This window comes from Pseudopipra pipra, chromosome 13 (genome assembly GCF_036250125.1).
Source record: "Pseudopipra pipra isolate bDixPip1 chromosome 13, bDixPip1.hap1, whole genome shotgun sequence".
Classification (NCBI taxonomy): Eukaryota; Metazoa; Chordata; class Aves; order Passeriformes; family Pipridae; genus Pseudopipra; species Pseudopipra pipra.
In genome coordinates this window covers 10,700,956-10,725,492 of record NC_087561.1, presented here as the reverse complement: position 1 = coordinate 10,725,492, position 24,537 = coordinate 10,700,956, and the positions used below count along the sequence as shown (strand labels likewise).

At 46.3% G+C, this 24,537-nt stretch overlaps 1 protein-coding gene across 10 annotated transcripts in view; it reads left to right on the top strand.

The window, feature by feature from the left end:
* Positions 1-24,537, top strand: part of MBNL3 (muscleblind like splicing regulator 3) — a 94,192-nt gene that overhangs the window by 48,760 nt on the left and 20,895 nt on the right. For all 10 annotated transcript variants that reach the window (XR_010434019.1, XR_010434018.1, XM_064669999.1 and 7 more), the window contains 3 exons: positions 12,833-12,997; positions 21,721-21,921; positions 23,330-23,566. Coding sequence is in view for 8 of the 10 variants with exons in the window: in XM_064669999.1 (XP_064526069.1) it covers positions 12,833-12,997; positions 21,721-21,921; positions 23,330-23,566 (603 nt within the window). In the remaining 2 variants the exon portion in view is untranslated. The remainder of the gene's footprint in view (positions 1-12,832; positions 12,998-21,720; positions 21,922-23,329; positions 23,567-24,537) is intronic.

Sequence of the window (24,537 nt, the reverse complement as noted above, 5' to 3'; positions counted from 1 at the left end):
ATCAGTTCCATTCCTGTTGGTCAGCTGGGACAGACGGATGGACAGACACACATGAATGCACACGCACGACAAATTCCTTTCTTAGCTTTTCTGGCACTTATACCAGTGCTGCTCAGAGGAGAATTTAGGTCAGGCTAAAAGTTGCATCCCACAGGAGTAAGTGGATATATCCACCCAGCTAGGCTCACAACCTTTTCAGTGTTCTGTCCTGCAGCTCTTGTTACTGGAGGGGGAACAGATCTAATCAGTGGCTACATGGAATTAACCTCTCAGCAGCTGAAATCATGGTTTCTACAAAATGCATTATCAGTTAATCCCCATTGCTGGCATCACATGGAGAAAACAGACCACTCATGCTGGATTTTTGGGGTCTTTGGGCTGTACATCAGTGTAGAGACATGGAGACCCTGGATTTTGAGTGTCTAGGTCAGCATGGAATACAGGGTTAGCAGAAAACCTCCTTGAGCAGGCTGGTTTGCAGCCTCTGTGTTGACTTACTGTTCCTGGGAAGGGTTTGTTACTTGCCTGTGTTCAATTAGGGACAAGAGCACGGATCTGCTTTGGCTGAGCGAGGTCGGGAGTGTGAATACGCACAGACTCTCACGAGGTTGGATAACAGACTGTGGGAACAGGAGTGTATGAGGAGTGTTGTAATTAGAACAGGTAGAAGTTTTTCTCTGGCTGAGGTTGTTTTAATAAATCCATCGTAAATTAACAGGTTTTCAGATGTTGGCACAGAACTTGGCATCCTGTTCATTAAGGCTGACTGCCTGTGTGGCGCTTGTGACTAGTGCATGTGAATTGCAGTTAAATATGTCTCACTAATTGCAGTTTTAGCCCAGAACTGTTATTGCCAAATTCTCCTTTTGCCCATAGAGATGGCAGTGTATTATCTTTGGCACTGTGAGCCCATCGTGTTTACCTCCATGGAAAAAGGCCTACCCTGTTGCCACCACAGCTTCCTGTGCTGCTCCATGGGCTCAACTCCTAACAAACATTTACACTGCCTTAATCTCCCTTTCACTTGAGATGGTAGCAAATATTGGTCACATATCTGGTTTCTAGTGCCAGGCACTGCTTAAGGAGCACTTCTGAAGGGGTTTTTTTAAATGAAAAATCCCCTCTGTGACTTAAATGTACATGTGTTACTGGCTGTAATAAACAGCACACTAGATAGATCAATCTGCAAAAGCTGACTGAGGTGGAATATTTGCCTAGGGCAAGGCAGGCTTTCTTTTTGCTTGTTTTTTTTCTTTCTTTTTCTTTCTTCCTTTCTCTTCAAGCCTTACTGCCTCCTAGATGGAGGGCTATGATTCAATGTCACTTGGCCTGAATGCCTTCTTTGGAAGCCAGTGGCCACGTGAGATGTGTGGTCCTTGCCTGCTGTGCTTAGCGGGCTGCAGGAGCTCTCTTGAAGGTGCTTTTTGTATCTGCACCTTTAATCCTTTGACCAGCAGCAAGTTCATTATACTGTGGGCATGAAGTCTGAGGCCTGGCATGGACCAGAAAGATTTAGAGTCCTTGCTCAGAGAGGAGTGAGAGCATGTGGAGTCAGCCCTTTTCTGGTAGCCTGATAGTTTCTTCACAAAGCCAGAGTGGAGGGGAGATGGTCTGCTGTGCACAGATTTACCTGGCACCTGTGGCTGAAACAGGAACATGAGGACAAAGCTTGGTCTTTGGTGAGCTGAATGTAGCCAGAGGGGCACAGCTATGGAGCAGTTGGCTGGGGACATCAGTGGGCCATCCGGGTGAGGGGCAGGGCGAGGCTTTACTCTCTGCTGTTGGGCAGATCTCAGCCAAGAGCAAAAAGGTGTCCTGTGCTTTGGAACATCAGACCCCTGGCTCTGACAGATGTCTGGGAGCAAATCTTGCAGTGGCAACTGAGGGCATCACCCTCTTGTATTGCTGCATCTGCTGCTGCCCTGCAGTCACATCCTTTGTTGGCTTAAGCTAATGCACAGAGGGGCTGTTGTGTCCTGTTCTGACATATCTTGGCATTTCCACCTGAAGAGTGGAAATCTGGGGTGGCAGTGCCATGGTGTGCCCCGGGAGGAGCCACCAGCATGGCAAGCAGAGCCCAGCCACATCCTTTCCTGCTCAGGGTGCTGCTGCGTTACCCCCTGGCAGCCCCTCAGTAGCTGAGGCTGAAGCACATCCTGCACAGTTATTTTTTCCAGACTGAAGATTCTCCCTGGAAATTGTTGTGTCCAGATGGAATTGATTCTTTTTTAAAGTTTTTTTTAGTTGTTTTTTGAAAACCAGGAACCTGTTTGTGCCCATTAAGCTGTTGCTTTCTGAACAAAGCAACAACACAAACAAAAATTGGGCTAATCCTCAGTTGGTAAATGGTTGTATTCTGCCAAGTTCTAAAAAAAACCCCCAAACCAAACCCAGCCGCCCTCATATTTTTTTGTTTGCAGTTTCATTTTGCTTTCCAAACCAGTGAGAATGAGGTTTTCCGAGCATGACTTTGCCCTCCACATGACAGGAGGGAGGGTCTGGGTCAGACACTCGGTTATCAATCTGTGCTCTTCCCTGTTTGCCTTGTCCCTTGTGTAAACTCCAGGAGCAAGGCTGCTGGAGGTGGTCATGCGTCCGATGTTTGTATTCATGAGCACAGTACTTTAACATTTATTCTCCTGGGCTTTAATGTACTTTGCTTGGTTCTGTCTACGTGTGGTTTGCCTGCTGCAATTGTAATATTCAACAGATACTGTAGGTAGAGGAAGGTCAGAAGCATCAACTTTCCGTGTGACCTTGACAGATTCAGCTGGTGAAAGTTGTAGAATTGGATTACGGGATTTGCAATGAAAAAGTGGTTTTAAGGGACAAGAGAAACTGCACTTGGTATTTTCAAAAGCTGGCCTGATGTAATAGCAATCTGGAGGAGCAGAATTGAGGGAGACGGAAGGTGAAAGACATTTGAGAAGTTTAATTTTGTTTGGTTTTCTGTGGGGTTTTGTGGTTTTTTTTAATACAGTACTTGTGCAATATTGTCCCAGAGACTGGCATGGACTTTTTTTGTAATTTAGTACAGAAGAGAAATCAATGACATGCCAGTGTTTCTATCTTCCAGGTAGAATTGATTTTTGTACTTACAAATAGTCCCACCTTGAAACCCACAAGAATATTAACATTGCAGGATGTCACCTGCTCAAGTCCTACTTTCAGCACATGCAGTGGTCCCAGGGCTAAACATGCTCCTCAATGTGCTCTTTTTACTGGACAGTAAATGCCTTTTGTTATTGTTATCGATCAGTTGCTTCAGCAGGTCTGTAAAGTCTTATTTTGCTTGCGGAGAGCCTATATTTGATACTGTATTAAAGAAGCCTATTTTATGGTGTCTTGAACATTCTTGAACCTGGGAGGGTAGTGGAATAATGCCTGGAAAATGCTCAGTTCAGAACTCTGAATTGATGATACTTCTGTTTTAACCTCATTTCAAGTTCGTGGTGGTAACAGACTGATATGGTTCACAAAACGTAGCCTAATCAAAATGTATAGGTGGATACAAAAGAAAAGAGCTTGATGAAGTCTTTATTCCTCTCTTTTGTGGCATGAGATTGCTGTTATTGGAAGTAGTAATCTCTCAGATAAACATGTTTTTCTGCTCTGTGGCTCTACAGACCAAAAAATATACTTTGACAGTGCCATACTCTTTTAATATATATTCCTTGGACTTGGTAAACACCGTCCATTGCTTGGAGCAAACAAAAATGTTCCACAAACCAAAAACATTAAAATCAATACACTTTTTTTTTTTTCATTGAGCATAACAGAGCATGCCATTGGCCTCAATGAAGAGAGCTTGGCAGGAGAACAGAGCTGGAAAGAGTTGTCAAGATGTAAAAATATAATGAAGGAGCTACAGGGCTTTTCCCCAACAAAATAACTGCTCCGAGTTTGTAAAAACCTTCAAGTATAATAAACAGCTTGGAATGAAAATCCTGCATGAAAGCAGGAGGACAGCCACGACCTCTTTGTGCTGTCCTGGGGAAACTCAGTGGAACATTGCTGTATTCAGCAATGTGCAAAAGTAAAACTTCACTCACAGCAGCTCTTGGCTTCCCTAATTGCCAGGTGAATAAAGATTTGGGAATTTAGGCAAGTGCCTGTGGCTGCTTAGAATCTACTGGAATGCAGTAGTTGCATGTCCCCCCTCCCCGTTTCTAATTAAAATGTATTTAAAAATGCTGGGGTGATGGTACTTGTTTTAATACTTGATCTCTGTGCTAAGGAGCCATTGTTTCTGTATGGAGCTGGATTTGCCTGCCGAGTTCAGTGGTTTGAAGTTATTGGCAGTGGCTGTGAGTGGCTGTCACTGGTTAAGGTGCTACCAAAAAGGGAGATGAGGACATAGAAACGCTGCTGTCTCTTTGTTTTTCTCTCCTGCTCTGGTTTGAGCTGTGTAACAAAAACAAGCTTGACAAGCATTTTGAGGCTGCAGACTTTGTAAGCGAGTCCTAGATAAGCATTTTTGAATCCCAGCAGAGCACATCTGATCTTGCAAACCCCCCTGTCCAAGTGCTTTGCAGTTTTCTACGCACTATTTGAAAGGTCTGGCATGTGCAGTAGGGTTTGGCCATGCTGTGCATCTGTTTGTTCCCAGCGTTTGCATCTGATGACTGTCTCTTACCCTGGTGCGACAGAAGCACTGTGATGTGCTCTGTACTTTTTCAGTACACTGGAGAAATTGTTCAGCTGCTAAACTGCCCCTTCAGCCTAGTTTGTGTCTGTGGTAGGGGTTGGCTTTCACAAAGGCCGGAATGACAAAGAGACGGAGGTGTTACAGGTCTTCAGCAGTGTTTGTTCAGCGATCTCCTCAGCTGGCTGTTGGCAGCTTTTCTTCTGCACTTGAATACATTTGCAGAAATGATGCTGACGTTTTTATACCTCCTGTCCTTCCTTCCATCTCCCTGGAAAGCACAAATATCCCAGCAGAGCAGTCAAACGGGTGAGACAGGGAGGCTGAAGAGCCGCACCAATGTCCTACAGCCAGGCATTGTTCTCTCTGCTTCCCATTCCTTCTGTATTTTTCCTGCTCACTGGACATGGAGCTAGGCCCTACCTGGACTGAAGTGGTTGTGTTTATCTGATATGATTTTTTTTAAAGTTGCAGAGGAATATAACTTTATTTTTTAAGCCCCAAACACCTACAGTTACTGGCTGGCTTCCCAGGGCTCTGCTCCACAGCTTCAGGGAGAGGAAAACTGGGCAGACTGGGACTGTGCAAAATGCACCAGCCTCCCTTCAGTGGGGTGAACACAGCGTGTCTGCTTGGTGTACTGTCTTGCATTTGCACGTGCCACTGAGCTTCACTTTGAGCTCTCAGTTCAAAAAACCTAAAACTCTTGTCGTTGCTGCCAAATGTCACCTGCTTTCATTTGGAATCATGCAAAACATCAAGGTTCACTCATTTCAGTTGAAATCAAGTCTAGGCTTGCTCAGAAAGGGCTTGACCTAACATTTATTGAAGCCATGAAATTCAGTTGCTGTTTCAGTGACAAGTTGGGGCTGCCTTGAGAGTGCTGGGAACGCTGGTAGCCCTGGGAGCTTGTGATAGCTATTCTGGTTTTTCCACTGAAGCTGTGTGGAAAGGCAGGTCTGACTCTTGTCCTCTGTACCCTGACAAAAGACATGTCCCTGTTCACCTGAGCAGCCCTGGGTCAGAGCTGACATGCTGCTGCTACAGCTCAGAGCATCGTTCAGAACAGCATAAAATCTGAAAAGGAATTCTTGAGCAACTGCAGGGGAGCTCAGTTGGGCCAAAATAACACCTGGGGTGTTCTTAGCAGTTTCCTTCTCATCTGTCTGCACAGGCTCAGGGAGGTGGCTCTTTGGACCCAGAGGTGGGAGTTTCAAAATTAGGCAGACTTGTCCTAGAGACATTGCAGAACTGTTGCTTCTGCTTTTTTATGGGCCGTTTGAATTCTATTTCCAGCAAATTCTGTATTCCTGAACTGTACTCTTTCGTGGCTAGAACATGTCTCACAGGGTCTGTATCATCCATACCTGGAAGCTACCAGATTAACCTTAACTCCAGTGTTTTTATCTACATACATTGAAATGGAAGCTCCTTTATGGTAGGAAGTCTACATTACTTCCCTTCCCTTCAAGGCTGATTGCCATCTGGCCTAGATGATACATTTTGCTTTTTCTTTTCGGCTATGATATGTTCACAGCGGGATCCTCACCGTAACAGCAGTCTCTGGGCTCTCTGTAAATGGGTGTTACACCTGCATTTGAAAATTGTCAGCAACCAGCTGTGCTGTATGTTTTTTGTTGCTGTTACAACTAACTTCACCAGTTGCTTTGTACCCAGTGTTGTGTACAATTGTGAGCTCAATGGCAAGCGGGGGTGCTGGCACAGGAGGGGTGCAGAGTATGGAGAATCCTAAGAGTTGTCCTGAGAGGTGCAGAAAAAGCAGTAGAACTGAAAAGCCTTTGAGATGGGTTCTTTCAGATTTGGGAGTCTTTGATGTGGCACAAATCAGCTTCCAAACAAGACAGGGAACCAAGCATAGGATAAACTTTTATGTGACTACCCACAACAGCTTGGAAAACTGAGTTCAGTGGCAGTCTGGAAGGATGTGCTTAGCAGAACTGTTGAGTTTTGTTTTGTTCTGTTTTGAATGATGGAACAGAGATAGTGTGCTTGTTAAATTGGTAGGGTGCTCTGAGCTGGGAGAAACTACAGACACTTTAGAGAACCAGATGTGGAGTTGCAGATAGTCTTGACAGGTTGAAAAAGTAGTCCATAAAAAGGAGAGCGAGTTCAATAAAAGCAGTACCAAATATGGCATTTGAGTGAATCAGCTGCCTGATACAGGATGCAGCATAGCTGGGTCGGGGTTAGTTCTGGAAAAGGCTTGTTGAGAGTGAATCAAAAAATGTTGCATTGTTAGAAGGAAAGAAAATGCGCAGGGATGTAAAACCAGCAGTGTCAGTTGCAGGATGTGAAAAAATCTGTGTACTTGCACAGCACTGCTCTGTCCTGTGTGTGGGAAATTCACAAGTACCACGTACAAATAAAATAGGTGATCTGTGTGGGCCATGGGGTGATGTATCACTTCATTACATCCTTATAGACCTGCTTCTTAGATGCTTATAGGTGGGCTAACAGCCTTCCATGAGAACACATTCAAGGAGTGCTTTGTATGTAATTACACTTTAAAACCTTTCTGTAAAAGTGAGCTGCTCCTACACTGCAAGGAGAAAAGCTTTGCTGTTAAGCAGAAGTTGCCTGGTGTGTTGTGCCAGGGTCAATCAATGTTCAAGGCAGGTTGCAAGGCTGCAGTTCTCACTGACTCAGTTGGCAGATTTTTGAGATTTGAGCTTTTGAGATTTGATTAGCCTGTAGAAAGAGCTGGCAGATAAGGCATGTTCAGGGCTGGGCTTTGAACTGCAGTGAGTGGCAGCTGGGCTGCATGAACACCTATTTGAGATGTAACGCTCGCTAATGATCAGGCTGACTTGTTGACTCCAGCCTCCTTTGTTTTCCAGTTGAAAACATGCTATTTCCATGCTATTTGATGTTGTTTGCAGAGCAGAAGGCGTTTGATCCAGCAGTGAGATGGAGAGCTGTCTCCCTTCCTGCAACGCAGCTCTCTACCTGTGTGGAAAGAGGAGTTGCTGCAGCATTGGAGGTGGCTGGATGAGCCATGCGGTGCACTGGAGATGGCAGGATGAGCCACTCAATCCAGCCAGCATTCCAATTGCTCAGGGACACAGCTATGCAGCCCTGAGCTCTGCCCTTTCTGCCTCCCACTGTTGCAGGACAATTCTTGCTTTATGGGCAGTTCTGCAGCCTGTCCTCCACCTGCCTTCCAGATGTGGGGCAGACACCATGATGGTGGAAGTTGTATTTCATATGTAAAAGCCATGCAAGGCTGTGGCAGGAGCAAGGATCCATAGCTAGGAGAAGGCCTCTGTGTGCATGTGGTGAGTGGGATGGAAAGCAGAGAGCGTTTCATGCCTCAGCATTGGAGCGACAGGCACTGAGTAAGCAGGGCCAGCACATCTCTGAATGTGCTTCCCCACTGAGTTCCTCTTGGGGAGGTGGAAATCTGCTGTTTCATGCAGAGAATAGTTATGTAGACAAGCTGTGTTTTGGTGCCTGCTTTTGTGCAAAACATAGAAATCCTTTCCTGCCTGGTCTCTTTTCATTCTTTTTGCTGTCAGTCATTGTACATGTCATCAGTGTCTGTGGAAAAGGCAGCACAGTCAGGGCACAAGCCTACTGCAGCCTGTAGTGTGTGAAAAGCCATGTTAGCTTGAAGATTTTCACATGAGAACTGTTGGTGATTGACAGGACATACAGTGCAGTCATTAAAACCAGAAACGTGTCTGGAGCCCCTCACTGGGTCTGGGATTAAAGAGACCATAGCAAACTGCATTACTGGTGCAAGTGTTGGGTTCATGGTGGAAGCCTTGCTTCTGCAGCGCAGGTCAACTTCAGCAACCAGTGAGGAGACAATTTGTGCAGCATGCTTAGAGTAGGTTCGTCCAGCCTGGTGCAGTACCCAGCATGCTCTTATTTGCATCCCTCCGAGCTAGGATGCAGATGACAAGGTTCAGCCCAGCAGATAGCCAGGTGTAATGCAGGGTTTTTTACCGGATTTCAGTGTGCTGCCATTAGTGCTGCACTCAAAACATCTGGCTTTGTTGCAGCACATGCTGCTGTCATGTTAGCTGGTGTCAGATGCCAGCCACTTACAGTATACGCCATCACAGCATGACTTAAGTTGGCAACACAGAGTCAATCACATGCCAGCAGCCTACTGTAAGGGTGGGGGAGTGTGTGGGAAGAAATGGGGAGAAGATACTCTTATAAAATCCTTTAATGATTTATATTTAATATCCATTTTTCAAGCCTTGGGAAGTGCAGTCCATATGCTTTTCCCTCCTGGCTGTATTTGGCAAAGAAGCTGATGAATATGGTCCTTCAGACTCCTTCCATTTTGCAAGGAGCCAGAAAATACAGCTATATTTAGCGTGTTACCAAGGCCAGCAGCAGAGTCTGTTACTGGGTAGTGATTCCCTGGCTGCAGGCTCATGTGCCACCCGGGACAGGGTGGGAGTGCGCCTTCCCTGCAGTCAATACTCGTGCTAAATTAACAGCAGCAAACTTCCAGTTACAGGAGAATGGCTGCACCGGTCCCAGTAGGCTCAGCATGCTGCTCACCAACACAGATCTGAGCACTGCGTCCTCTCCTGACACATGCAGCCATGTGCTAAGATGGTGCTTTTTGGTGCAACATTCAGCTTGGACAGTGCCTCAGCTGGTCTCCATGCAGAGTCTGTCCTGTGCCATGTGATAAGCATTTGATGTGCCGGAGCCATAGCTAGTTCCTGCAGAACTAGTTCCTGCTTGTACATAAATATGCTCATCTGAAACTTGGGGGCCTCACTCCTGTTGTATTCCTAGGCCACAGAGGTATAAAATGGAGTTGTCCTTATTTGTCCCCAGCCCAGTATCCACGCAGCAGATTTGCTACCAGTTCCCTGTTGCTTTCCCTGCTGTGTTGCAGCTGGTACTGAGGAGTGAAAAATGGCAGTTCTTTTGTCCTTCTGGCGGCTTTCATAGAGCTGAAATTGGTCTAGAAGACTGTGTGCGTTGCTGGGAAGTACCAAGAATGGTGGGCATTGTGATGGAAGTGTAGAAGAAGGGCTCACCCCTACCACTGTTGGAGTTCAGGGAGTACTAGTGGTGCCCATGACTATAGAGTGACACATATCGAAAGTTGTTTCATACATGGATGTCTAAACTGGGAACATTTTGCAGTCGCATAATCAGTTCCAAAAATTCATTGTCTGAGAGATTAAGAACCTACTGTGGTGTTGGAGAGGGCAACTCGACTCAGCTGTGGCTTCCAACCCACCCTGCTGAAACACAGTGGTTGGTGATGCTCAGGATCAAAATGATGACTAGGAGGAGCTGGGCCGAAGGTGTGGGTTTGAATCTGAGTGCAGCAGTGATTCATTTAGTCTTTCTTGAGCCTCAAAGGCCTGACTGACAGCCGTGCTGCACTTCACAGCCTTCGCTCTGCAGCAGCATCTGCACAGCTCTGTCTCTTACAAATACGTGTCCTTGAAACCGTTAGCTCTGTGTGGGCACTGGTTTTGACTCACAGGCTCTGTCTGGAGGACCAAGGCCTCGTGCTGTATTGTGGTTTTTTGTTGGTAGTAAAAATGTTCTGTTTGTAGAACACCCTCTTGGAATTAAACAAACTGCTTTGAGGAAAAAAAGTAGAACAAAGCTTCACAGTAAGCTGGGGTTGCTGATATCAATGATATTCACAATTTTCTTGAAATAGCAGTCCTTTTCAAGTTGAAGACGACTGTGTAAGCATTGTTTACAAAAAATGGTAGTTCTTTTTTCATCTTCTCCATCCCTGCAGTGTAGAATCTACACAGATTTCTTCCAAATTTGGTAGAAATTAGTGTTTTCCCAACCCAAAGCACTTGTGCCAAGTTACAGCCAGGAAGAATTTCTAAGGCTGATGTGTAAGCCCTTGGAGGCTGGAGCTTAGAATAGAGCAGCTGCCTGGCCTTCGACAGCCCACAGCTCTGTGGGGTCTGCTCCTGGTCAGCAGCGGCCCCGTAGAAGCTGTGGAGGTGGGATGCTGCAGATATGCTCTGTGGCTGAACCCTGGGCTCTTGTTGGGTCCCAGGTGATGGAAAGGGCTGTGGAGAGACCTGGTCCCATGCAGCTGGAAAGATGCCATGAGGAGCATGAACCCGACCTGCCTAATGCTGATGCCTCCTCCTCCCAGACTGATGTGGTTATTTCCCTGGGTGCAGGGTCACCTGAGCACCAGCCAGCTGTGTGGTGCCATTTACCCTCACTTCACACAGATGTGAGAAAGTGTCTTTTGATGAAGATTCACATCCACAGGGCCTGTGAGCAATTAACTCACTGCTGGGGCTGTTGGATTGAGGAGAAGCCAAAACAATAGCATTAGAAAGCCCCTTTCTTTTTGAGGTGGGTTTTTGGGAGCCACTGGGCTCTTTTAGGAGCGAGGCAGAGAGTTTAATTCTGTAAAGGCAGGCTGCTAAAGTTTGGAAGTGGTTTTTTTCCCTGTCCCAGTGAGTTTAGCCCACCACTTCTTCCATTTAATTATTTGCCTTTTAACTATGATCTCCTTGGAACAGATAAGAGAGGAGCCTGTTCCCATGATACATGTCAAACAGCCCCTTTCTTGCTGCAGTCAAGCTCTGCAGCCCTCTCCCAAGGGAAGCTCTTATCCCCACCAGGAAAGGGGGCAGAGGAAAGCACACAGAGGAGAGCTTGCAAGTCTCATGCTCCTCTACAGTGACCTGCTGCTTCCCCAGCATGCCAAGAGCCCGGCTGGGGGTTCAAAACCAGCCCCTGCAGTGGGTCATGGTGTTGGCTTTGTGCAGTGGTACTTGCAGTGATTCCACCTGTATGTTTGTACAAGTCTTAAGAATCCCCAGAGGAGCATCCTGGATGCAGGAGGGGCCCATCTGAGGAGGTTCCCACCTGCCTGAGCTCTGGGTGCAGTGGTGTGTAAAAGTTGTACCCCCGTGGACCTGGTTATGGGGTTACAGCTCTGCTGCCTGTTCCTGTACAGCTCTGCTCCTGCTAACAGGAGGAGGTACATGGGCTCACCTGATGTGCCATTTTGGAAAGCAAACTTAATTACTGAGAACTCCATGTCCAGCGCTTGAGGAGAGTACCTGGGACAGGCTGGGTAATGGATGGTCCTGTGCCTTTGCTGGCTGCAGGAACCATTAGTTATCTGTCATGGAACAGCTTTGTGGCCTCCAGATCTGGTGTTATTTTAATATGTTCTGAATAGCTCCAAAGAATTTGTTCCTCAAAAAAATTCACCAGTTTTGGGTAAAAGTTTTATAAATAACTTAATGATAAAGTGACATTAAGTGTTTCATGTGTTCTATATGCCTCTGTTTCTTGAGGAGGGAATACACAAAGAAGGGGGGGGCAAACCCTTACTTTTCAAGAATTATTTAATTTTAATGGCAAAATGTGTTACTAGCTTTCTTACGCAGCAAGCTATTGATATTTATCTTCTTGTGTCTACTTGCAAACTCTGTTAAAGCAGAGTTTATAGATGTTTTTTAAGTGACGATCTCCATTGATTTGCAGTGATCACATTAGTGGTGCCTTGCTTTTTAGGAGCCACTGGCACCTCCAGTGCTTATGTTTATTGCAGGGGTAAGGAGTCAGTGATGCAACATACCGTGGCTTTTGACAAATGAAAGCATGAAGGGGGAAAATTGTTTCAGTTCTTCCTCCTGTGACTGCCAGTTCTCAGCATCTTGGGGTACCTGCATGTTGTGAATCAGAGGTGCTGCTTTACAGAGCTATCCTCTTAATGTTTTACCCAGCGCAGCTGGGGAAGTGGTGGAGACAGTTTTTTTTTTTCTTACTGTCTGGTTGTCAGGGCCAATTAAGTTGTCTGGTGTTGGGAGGGAGGGGAAAAACAACCCACGCAAGGAAACAGGGAATTTTTGTTGTTGTTTCTGGAACTGTTGCCACTAGCTTCTGAAAATATTGGTGTTTGCATTGAGTTGTTTCGAATTTTTTCTTACAACAATCATTTTAACATCAGGAAGCCTGACTTTTGGGTTTAGCTTGATAGTATTCGCTTAGTGTTACTGCAGGAGAAGTCATGTTGCTCTTCTCTTCACCCGTTATAGAAGAATCACAAAAGAGGCACAGAAGCTACCAAACTGCCTCTGCCTCGATGATTGTGTTGTTCCAGTAACCCAAACAATCCTTAATTAAATTTCTCCAGCTGCCCTGAGTGTTACATTCACTGAAATGCTGTTTCATTATGTTTTCTAGGGCCGGTGTACCCGAGAGAACTGCAAATATCTCCACCCTCCCCCACACTTAAAAACACAACTTGAAATAAATGGACGCAACAACCTGATCCAGCAGAAGACGGCCGCAGCCATGTTTGCTCAGCAGATGCAGTTCATGCTCCCGGGCGCGCAGCTACAGCCAATTGTAAGTTCCAGCAGTGGATCCATCGGGTTCACGCTGCTCCACAGTTCTCTCTGTTTGCTCAGGAGGCCCCAGCCCCGTGCTTGAGCTCAGGCAGTTGTCTGTGCCGCACAGGGTTGGGCAGAATCCTCCAGAGGGGTGTCTGATGCTACCTCTGCATCTCCTTGCAAGCTGTCTCTCTCTGATAACTGTGATCAGGTGATCAAGTGGGAGGATCTTACCACCAGGTGCATATTTGACCAGTTAATTTGTGTACATCCCAGAAGTTCTTAGTGGCTCAATTCCAGTGGATCCTATTTTGGATAGTTGTTTTACGCTGGGAGAATGGGGCTGAGTCGCTTGGGCTAGATGTGTTGTACTGGTGGACTAAAACTGGGGAAGATGAATCCTACCCAGACCTTAATACGTTTTATTTCTGGGAGTGAGACCCAATTCACTGCAGTTGTCCCAGCAGAGAGTTTGTCACAGCCTAGCTAATGTCACAGCCCTGTCACTTGCTTTTCACAGTAATGCTGTTTTATACTGAGAGCAGGAAAGATTTGCTTCTCTTCAGGTAGGAAGGGAAGCCTGTGGGAGACAGGTGTTTGCAGAGCAGGTAGTTCAGAGAAGCCTTCACTGCCTGTCCCTGGTTTTGCCTGTCAGTTAAAACAGGTTTTCAGGCTGGAGAACCCTGTCACAGCAGGGAGAGGATTGCTGGTTGGTGTATCTGGGAGGAGGTGACATTTGTCAGCTGAGTTTTAGGCTGTCACAATGTATATTTTAAGAAATGTCAGAGGTCTTGAAGCAGCTCTTGGGTGCTGACATGAATAAACTGCACTGAGAATTAATTAGGAGTTCTCAGTTTAAAGTTGGGGCTGAATATTTTTCCTGGGGCAATGTGCACTGGATGTGCCACTGTTGGGTGCTATGCCACATGAGAGGACTGGCTGGATCCCTCCGACAAGCTCTTCTAGCCTGAAGGTGTGCACTGTGAACCAGCCTGGTGTCCCACCTACAGTGCCTGGCTTCTCTGCCCAAGTGGAACTCTGAGTATGTCACTCCAGCTTTGAAAAGCTCAGGTGTCTCTGCTTTATTCTCACCAGAGACTGGTGAAGGGTTCTTCCTTGTTGGAGGCTGTTGTGATGTTTAAGTGCTTGTGATGGAGGTGTGTTTCAGCAGGGACAGCTGGCCAGTGTCCCTTCATGATGGTGCTTTGCCACCAGACCAGGGCATTTCCTCAGTGTAGCATATTCCTCCTGTCTTTTGGGGGCTTTTCCACCTTCACCATCACCCTGACCATCCCGTGTGTCTGTTAGCAGCTTTATCTTGGCCCTGTCATGTAAGCTAGGAAAATGCTGTTTGTTCTTTCCATTTTGAAGATGGAAAAGTGAGGCAGAAGAGAAAACAGGCCACAGAAAAAGTCTTTAGTTGTGCTGTGCCTTAGGCTCTAATCTGCTGTAGTCTTTGCACCTCTTTTTTTTGGTGTTTAAAAGTATGTGCACATCAGAAGGAAATCCTGAATTCCCACAAAATAGTAGCACTGGTTTCCAAGTCCTGTACCAAAAGCAAACCTTTCCTGTTTGGGGTTTTCCTCTGTAGGGAATTCATAGTGGACAGTCTTTGGCTGGCTGTTTGAAACATCTTTGGGATTTCCTCTTTGCAAAGTTCCCACCTTCCCACTTTGCAATCTAGCAGGTCCAGTACACTCCTGAATTTCACTCCTGCCTTTTAAATTACCTCTGAGACTGAATGTGTCGGTTTCTCTGGTTAGTGCTCTCATTTCAGAGGTAACCTTATCTGATGAGAAAAGTCCCTGGTTTCTAAATTGTGCCATGAGGGAGACATGGGCAAAGAAGAAAAATAGAAATTTGCTCTGCAATGACTGCTCCCTTCCTGCTTTCCCACACTTTGCTCAGAGTAAACGAGCTCGTGGTCTCATTCCTGCTGCCCAACTTGCTCCACACCAATTTCAGGACAAACAAGAGATTGCTCTTTCGACTGCCTTTGATTTCCTAAAGATGCTGTCAGTGGAATCTGGCTTTGAGAATTTTTTTTCTCTCTAAATGAGAAGGGTGGGGTCTCCTTCTGGCTGCACATGAAATTCTTCAAAGCAGAAAGTATTGTATCAGATGCAGCAGCAGAACAAATCCCATGTGATCAGAAAGCTGATCAACGAGATGCCTGCTTAATTGGGATGCTTGCCAGGGATGGGATTTGGAACAGCGTGCTTAATAGCTCCAAACAATAGCTGAATGCTTTAGACGTTTTAAAGTGCGTTTTCAACAGAAAAGCTACCACGTTAAAAAAAAAAAAAAGACCAAATACACAAAAACCCCCATCAAACCCAAAACAAAACAAACCAGCACTTGACAGAGCAGCTTTTCACCAGTCTTCCTGAAATTGTCTTCAATGTGTGTGTCTATGATCTTGCATCTAAACATTCACTGCCAGATCTTGCACCGCTGCTGCTGTCCAGGAAGAGCCGATCTTTCTGCTGAGCCAAGAGCCAGGCCCCTGGTGGTGGCTGTTTGATGAAGGTGCTCTCAGAGGAGAGCCATATCCCAGGTGGGCTGCCTGCTGCACGAACCTACGAGGTGTGAATTAGTGGTTGCTGGCATGGTCTAATTTCTCTGAAGTTTCTGGTTGCTCCCTGATGTCGCTGCTCACCGTTCGTGCAGAGCTGAGAATCACGTGTGTGTTGGGTGCCCGTGATGCATTTTTGAACAGACTGCTTCATACAGCACTTTAAAATGAGTCAGGCAAGAACACAGAGCAGAGTATTTGCTCAGCGTGGTGTATCTGTCTGGGAGAGACCTTGGAGAGATCATATAGGTGCCAAGTAGGAAGATTCTCCTAAAACTTTTGACTTTTAAAATTCCAAATTCACTTTGACTGCTGGCTTTGGTTGATATGTGCTGGAAGCCCTCTAGGCTGGTTTTGCCTCTGTTTCTGCTAGACTGTTTAAAAGTCATATTGAAGGTGGATAGAGCTGGGCTCTGGCATTGATGGGAAGAGCCATTTTGGCCTTCTGTGTCTGGTGTCTCAGATATGGTCACTCTGTGCCCTATCTCACCAATCCAAGATCACTCAAAAAATGCTGCACCCTGGGCCTAGTCCCAACTCCATTCTGCTTTATCCCTTTGCAGCAGTGTGATACAGACTTCTGGAGGTGGCCACGGAGGTGCTTCAGCACAGGGTCCTAATTGACATGGTGGAGCAGGGCAGTGGTTTGCCAGGTGCTGCCGCATTAGTGCCTGAACATGCTGTTGGTGGAGCACAGCAGTGTGGACACACCTGCCCTGCAGCTGCCTCTGCTGCTGCCTGGGGAAGCTGTTTCCTCTCTCTTTGTTTTCAAGCTCTTCATCTTTTCTTCCTGTCAAGGTCTTTGTAGCCAGGACTGTCCTCACGGCTCTGGGTCACCTATGCCTCTGAAGACAACTCAGACTTTAATCCAGCTCTTGATCCCCTCCTGAGGCAGTGGGATCCTGCTGCCACTCCTTGGTGCTGATGGAGGGGTTAAAGCAGAGGGTGAGCAACCTGCTTGGCCAGTGATGCTTGGAACAAGTGCTGGAGCTGATTTCAACAGGTGCTTTGCGCAGGCATTTGTTCTATGCAGCAAAAACCTGATCTGTATCTCAGCCTCTAGTCAAAGGCACACTAGGAATGAATAAACACATGTACCCTGGCCCACCCAGGAGCTGGTATCTGCCAAGAGACAGTGCTGTGGGGCGTTAACACCTGTCTTTTACACTAGAGCAGCCCACAAATGAGAGATCCTTTGAGCTGAGTGTGTCTTTGCAGTCTGATTGGGGAAACGAGCATCTGTGGTGGTAGGTAGCTGGATCTTTGGCTGGTCGGATTCATTCCAGCATGCTCAGCCTTCACATGGAAGGGTGTTTTTGCAGCCAGCCCCGTGCAGTTACATTGGAGGGGAACACAGGTTTTTACTTACAGCATCAATTATGTTTTCAATATCAGGGTCTTCAGTCTAGTCAGTACAAGCTTCTTTATCTTCATTTTTATCACCAGACTGTAAGCTGCCATTGTTTTTTGTGTGCTTTCCATGCATAGCTGCTTAGCAGTGACCTGTCTCCCCTCCTTCAGACCATCAACACCTCCGTATTTACAGTGGGTCTCATTTTCAGGCTTTCCCTTTTTAGGGTCTGAGGTAGCTCAGAATCAACACTTCCTGGCTGAGACGGGGCTTGTGTTTGACAAAACACCAGCCGCTCCTCTGCCTTCCTCTTCACACCCACTCTGTGTTTCTTGTCTAGCTTTAGCACAATTTCTGCTAGGCAAATTGAATGCAACTTCTAGTTTGTTAACAAAGTCAGCTGTTCCAGGTTCTGTCATCACTGATGGTGACAAATACCCCTCTCTGGGATGATGCCTTCTCTCTGCTCACACTTTCGACTCAATGGCTTCCATGCTTGGGATCGGAGCTCAGAGCTGTCAAAGCCCCCTGAGATGTATTCTGACAACATCCATTTCATCTTTCTTTTTATTATTAATATTCTTACAAGTATTTTCATACTCAGTAAACCAGTCTTGTGAGCTGCTACCAACCTGAACTCTCTGCTGCTGCACTGTAACCTGTTCCCCCTGCTCAGGAGTTACTGGTAGCATCTGTGTCCTACAGTTAATAAAAGTTAATTTGCAGGGAAGCCTGTCCCTGTATTTCCTGAATTTGCAAAAGGTTTAAGCAGGGCAGCAGGTGTAAATGGTGATTCTTTCAATCCTTCTGTTTTGCCCTAGAGCACACCAGCAATTAAGTTGAGAGTTTGTTTTTTTAGTGTACAGTTATAGTATTACTCTGTCAGATCTCCTGGATGTGTACAGGTGTGTTTTAGCCCCTGGTGGGATGTGGGAAAGAATGGGAAGGGTAAAAATGAGAAAATTCATAGGTTGAGATAAAGACAGTTTAATAGGTAAAGCAAAAGCTGCACACAGAAGCAAAGCAAACCAGGGAATTCATTCACCACTTCCCAAGGGCAGGCAGGTGTTCAGCCTTCCCCAGGAGAGCAGAGCTCCATCATGCATAACGATGACCTGGGAAGACAAATGCCATTATTCCAAATGTCCCTACTTCCTTCTTCCCCGGCTTTATAAGCTGAACATTATGCTGTAAGCTGAACATCATGGGTCAGTTGGGGTCAGCTGTCCCAGCTCTGTCTCTTCCCAGCTCCTTGTTGCAGTCAACTCGCTGGTGGGTGGGGTGAGAGGCAGAAAACCCTTTGATTCTTTGTAAGTGCAGTAACAAAAACACCCCAGAATTATCAAGACTGATTCCAGCACAAATCCAAAACAGACCCATACCAGCTACCATGGAGAAAATTAACTGTATCCCAGGCAAAACCAGCACAGGAATCACAAGAGGTGGACACAAGACATGTTGAGGAGAGCAGTGCTGTTTGGAGTAAAAACTACAGTTGGGTTCTGGCTGCAAGGAAGAAATTTGCTCGAATTCCCTCAGGACATGGGAGACCTGCACAGACGTAGAGGAGAGAATTGGCTGGCAGCATCCTTATTACTGGTACTGATGCATGAGCCAGACTGGATTTCCCAATCCAAGACAGGCAGCCGGGTCTGGCAATGAGCACAGCCCATCTTTTCCCCTCATCAGCCACAATAAATACAGAGCTCCCTGGTGCCAGCTCACAAAGGAGCAGTTTTCAGGGTGCTTAGCACTCTCCAGACTTAAAACCCCAGTGCTTCTAGGTTTAATGTGTTGAGTGAGGTCTGCTTGTTCTCTGGCTGCACACCCGCTTGGCTGCCGAGTGTGAGTCCCCTGCCCGCGGGCAGGGTGTGGAGCAGAACTGTCACTTCCAATCAGTGAAGCAGGCACATGGTGCAGGCGGGCAGAAGGAGCGGTTGTGAAACCTTGGGAATGCGGCAGCAGATGTCAGGGCACGGAAATGGGTGAACAAACAGCGGCAGCAATACAAACACATGCTGCTCCTTCACACACCCCTCTGCAGGTCTCCAGGATCTCAAGTAGCTTGTTGTTCCTCCCTGATGTTCCTCGTGGACCTCTTTTCTCTGCTTGCTTCAGCTTGAGTTCAGTTCAGATCCATTGGCCCTTGCTGATTGCTCCAGTGAGGAGAGGGGCTGCTTTTGAGGAATGGCCTTGGAGATGGGGACTGTTTTGGGGAGCAGGACCTGCTTCCCAGTTTGTTGTGGCTTTGGTGGAGAGGCTGCTGTATTATCTCTTAATGAATGTTTCTCAGCCCTTCTCACCAGTTTCTGGTGAATTCACTCAGTGCGAGGCATTGCGAGCCCCCAGCCTTCCCAGTCTGCACAAATGCCGTGTCACCCTCTGCTTCAGCAGTGGGAAGAACATCTCCCCTTTGTCTCAGAAACCAGGTAGGTCCTTGGGCTGGCTGCTGGTTGTGTTTGAGCCCAGGCAGGAGAAGGCTGCTGCAAAGGATCTCCTGAAACTTTGGAGCAATGTTTGTGCCACACCTGTGCAGTCAGGATACTCCTGCTGTATTAGGTGCTGAGAAGCATGGGTAGATTTGCCCACACATTTGTGCAAGGCACATATACTGCTAGGTTTGGGCTACTATGGGTACATAAAACAAGTGCTGACAACGTGTCAGGCCCCAACATAACCGTGTGCAGACTGGCCAAGCTGGAGAAGCTCCTTAAAATAGCATTTACAGTGTGAATAGTGACAGAAGTTCAGCAGATACCACTGTAATTACTGGTGCTCACACAAAAGAAAACAGTCTAATGGATGCTGCCTTCTCACTAAAGTGTTCGGGGAGTCACAGCAGTTGAAAATCCTAAAGAGCTTTTATAGCAGGAAAAGGTGAAAAATGTCTGGGAGCCATAGAGAATTGAAAGAGAGAAGAAAATTATTTAATAAAGGGCTGTGGATTGGAGTGTCTATGGATTTAATGGCTAAAGTCTTCCAACAGCTGAAGCAGTGCTTGACTTGGGCTCAAAAGAAGGGAAAATTGTAAATCCCTCCCAGAGAGAGAATTATTTAGTTCTGCTAAAGATGTTAAAGCATCTGGCACCACTGATGCAGGAGGCTGTGTCTCCTTACTGAGGAGAAGAAAATGGGACGTATTCTGGCAGCACACTGTCATTCCCTTTGCCACCAGCCTAGGAGCTGCTTGCTGTCACTGAACTTAGAAAGGGGCATTGTTTAGCTAAAGCTGTGTTAGCATAGTTTAGCTGGTGTTACTGTGGACTCACTTCTTCCACATCACAACAAGCAAAGTATGAAAGTATCAGGATGAAGACGCTGTTGAGGAACACACTGTCCACGTCTGGTTTCCTTTAGAAGCCCACAGGACTAGAAGTACCAAATTAAAAGCCAGGAGGGAATGATGTGTGTGGCCAAAAAATTGCCCCAGGCCATTGAGTAAGCACACATCTATTTATTGCCAAGTAGAGGCTGTAGCTCCCAAGGATGGTATCATGTACACCTACAAATGTGAGCAGCTTTAACTGGAACCCAGAGTTCACAGTGGAGCAGGTGACAGGAGGGAAAATAAAAATAGGTGCAAGTCTCAGGCTGCTTCCACTGGGAGCTGCTTAAGCCCCTGCTAGAGGAGCAGGAGTGCTGCCATGCAGGCTCTAGTCTTCCAAAGTGGGAGCAAGGGGAATTTTTCATCAGCTATAATTGGTTTAGTTCCCAAATGCACCTTGGATCTTGTGCTTTAAAGTCTCACAAACTCCCTGGCTGTAGGGGCTACTCACAGACTTGGAGCATCTGCTTAGGAGCCTTGTGTGATCTGGCCTGCCTGGCAGCACAGCAGCTCCTTTCCCAGACCAGCACTGCTGGAGCAGTTCAGGCCAGGGAAGTGGGCTCTGGCCAGCCAGCTTCTTGCTGAAGCTCTGCTGTGGTCCGAGGGTCTGACTAACACAGTGCAGGGATCTAAAGTAGTCAAGATCTTTATGGCCTGTTGTTCTGTCTCTTCATTGCCCTTGCAGAATAGGTGGGGTCCTGGACCTTATACTGGTCCACCTCAGCCATCTCACCTGGTGCACTCTGTCCGTGGCACCTCCAAGCCTAAGACTCACCTTGCTTTTGCCAAAGCCATAAGGTCTGGCATGTTGTGACATTGATGAGTTCGGTGTCTCCTTACTGCCATTCTTGTGGAGTGTGTGGGATACTCCTGCAAAATGGCTTTTGCCTGGGGGCTGTTGGCAGTCTGAAGCCAACCCCAGATGTGCAGGATGCTGGACCACCAGGCTTATCACAGCAGAGATACCTCCCTGACTCTAAATGATCCCCTTTGTCTAGCTGAGCCACACTAGCCATGCTGATATGGAGCTCGGTGCAGGCTGATGGTGAATTCAGCCATGCAGCTGATGGGGTTACCTGCTTCCAGGTCCTGAAGCTGCAGTTTGGCCTTGGAGTCTCCCTGCAGCATTGCAATGTAGACATACAGAAGCTGAGACATTTATTTGGGAATGAGAAGTCTGTTTAATTTGGGCCTGCCCTAATTGCTGGCATGAAATCCTTAATTGTGTCATTAAACTATAAAGATCATCAATATGCTTTGATCTGACAAATAAACATGCCTTGTATTCAGGATGAGTCACAAATCTGTGAGTCAGGAGAAGCCAATGGATCGCAAATAAATGGCAATAAATGAATAGATTGGAGAGCACAGCATTTTGATGTGGCTAATCAAATTGTCTAAAAGGATTGAAGTGATGCAAGGCTTTGATGGGTAATCCAAGACAGATCTTTTTAACTAATACTTTTGTTTTCCTCTTTCCATACACAGACAACATTTCCTGTGACTCCATCGCTTGCAACAAGCCCCACGATGGCTTTTAGTCCCTACCTGAGTCATGTTTCTCCTGGGATGGGCTTGGTTCCTGCAGAGCTTTTACCAAATACTCCTGTCCTGGTTTCCGGAAATCCCACTGTTACAGTACCAGGAGGCTCTGCCGGGCAGAAACTGATGCGTACGGATAAACTGGAGGTATTTGGACATCTGATACAATACTGCTGACAGGGCTGAACAGGACATGTGGTCCCAGCTGTTGCTCTCTGCTAGAATGACCTGATGCAGCACAGTGCAGTTTAATTTGCAGCTTTCCTAACACAGGGCTGTTGCTGTCTGATAGAGCAGACTGTTGTGGGGCCTGATCCCAAATCCTTGGAAATTTGGGAGAATTTACTCTTCTGATTTCACTGGGTGTTAGAGCAGGGTTGGGATTGTTTTTTGCCACACTTCAAAAAAAGAAATGCAAGTAGGTGATCTGCTCTTATGCTGAATTGAGTAGGAGATGTTTTGGAAGTAACAGTCACTTCCCTTGTCTAGAGACGGGCTTATTGAGCTTTTACAGAAAGCTTTAAGATGGGAGTGGTGTGTGTGGGGCATTGGAAAGACATCTCTCCCCCCACAGTTGGCTGGGCATGCTGGGACTTAGTGTTAGAGGAGTTACAACTTCTTTGAAACCCTAAGCAGAGGCTCTGCAGGAGATAAGGGCTAAGGACCTGAATTCAGAGGCCCCTGCAGGTGTAAATTATAACACAGGAAGGTAGTGGAGAAGGGTGTAATTTCAAAACACATTGTTTTGTATTATGTGCTTTATCTTGTCTTGCTGACGTCTCACCTTTCCCCACACTCAGTCTGATAGTGCCATGGTATGTGATCTGCACCACTAGCTGTAGTACTCAACAACTTCTCTCAGCTCCTCAGACAAGGAAACCTTGCAGATCCATTTTGTGAAACCTTTTCCTCTGCCTCTGATGCTTCAGTGGTCATAACTTACGAGGAGCTGCAAGATCTTAATAAAACTAGTAATTTTGGCAACACCTTCAAACACATTGCTGTGTAATCAAATGTGCTGTCACGTAATGCCAGGGTTGGGGTTTTATTGTGAAGGGCAGTAGACTATTTATGTGAAAGAGGCACCTCATATTTAAGAAAAAGCACTTGTTGCAAATAACAGCAGCATGTAACATTTAGAATTAAATGTCCTACCCAGGAGTGTACTCCATAACAAATACATAATGTAGGTGAGACATAAATGGCAGAGTTATTAACATTTAAGCTTTAGAGGCAGAGCAGGAATCCTGAGCTCCCCAAGTTTTGTCAAAATGACATTGTCTTTATGGGGTCACTTTCCATTCTGCACAAATTATGTATTTCACTTACATTTGGTAATTGCCCTTATTAACGTTGTGGTTTTTTTCATCCCCTGAAGCAGTTGTGAGTAGTACCAGTTGCTCCTGTGACTGTTGATATATGTGCTACCCCAGATGAGCATGGATTTAGAATACACATGTGCTTTAATGTGGCCAACTGAACTGATATTCTGTGTTGAAAATACTGAATGAAGAGTAACTTGATGTTCTGCTCAACAATGTGACTTTCTTTTAAGGTTTGTCGAGAGTTTCAGCGTGGAAATTGCACACGTGGTGAGAATGATTGCCGCTATGCTCACCCTATAGATATTGCAATGATAGACACAAATGAAAATACTGTTACAGTTTGCATGGATTACATCAAAGGTCGATGCTCTAGGGAGAAATGCAAGTACTTTCATCCCCCTGCACACCTGCAAGCCAAAATCAAGGCAGCTCAACACCAGGTGAACCAGACAGCTGCAGCTGCAATGGTAAGTAGAGCTCTTCTCAGGCTGTAATTCCATTGCTAAGAGATTTCACGTGTCATATGTGTTGTCTGTGGAAAAGTAGAGAGCTTTGTAAATGGCTGACTAGAGAGCCGAGAGCATGTGCAAGATGCATCCCATCTCTTCATCCTTTCTCTGTGCTCACCACAGCATGAAGCCCTCAGTGGCACAGTACATCTTGCCAGGTATGGACACGGTGACCAACCCAGTGATTTGCTGACATGACATTGTGATGTGACACCAATGCAAGTGCAGCAGCACTTGGAACCTTCCTTGGCTAAATCGTAGGGATCAGTTCAGTTTCCTCAGTACACAACAAAAGCAAAGACTGCCCATCCCACAATTAGATCACTTGCTGGGAGATCCTGGCCTGTTAAAGTCAGTAGCAAAATTTCCACTTAAAACAGACAAGATATCAATTCTTTGAGCTTAACGAACTTGTGGCTGATACCTTTGCCAAGGCTTAGTGAAATTACAAGACACAAACCAAGGGTGACTTCCTGACCTGTTTGATGCTTTGGACCTGGTAGAGGTGGTCCCACTGCACTTTAATTTGAATTGTGTCTGTATCTACACTTCTGTAGACGAGTCAAGGAAGACTTACCAGATGAAACTCTTAGCTGGAGTGTGCTGTTTTTTTAAATTCGGTTTAATGGCACCTGTTTATTCCAGAGGTGAGAGAGCTGGGGAGGGAAGAAGAGGTCCAGGGGATCTTAACCATGTGTATGAACTCCTGATGCAGGACATAAAAAAGGTGGAGGCAGACTCTTCTCTGTGATGTCCAGTGAATAGGACAATGGCACAAATTGAAATTCAGGACATTTCATTTAAACATAAAAAAATTCTTTACCAAAAAAAGATCAAACACTACAACATCTCTATCGTTGGAGACACTGAGAACCTGCCTGGATGCAGTCCTGAGCAAGCTGCTGTAATTGACCCTGCTTTGAGCAGGG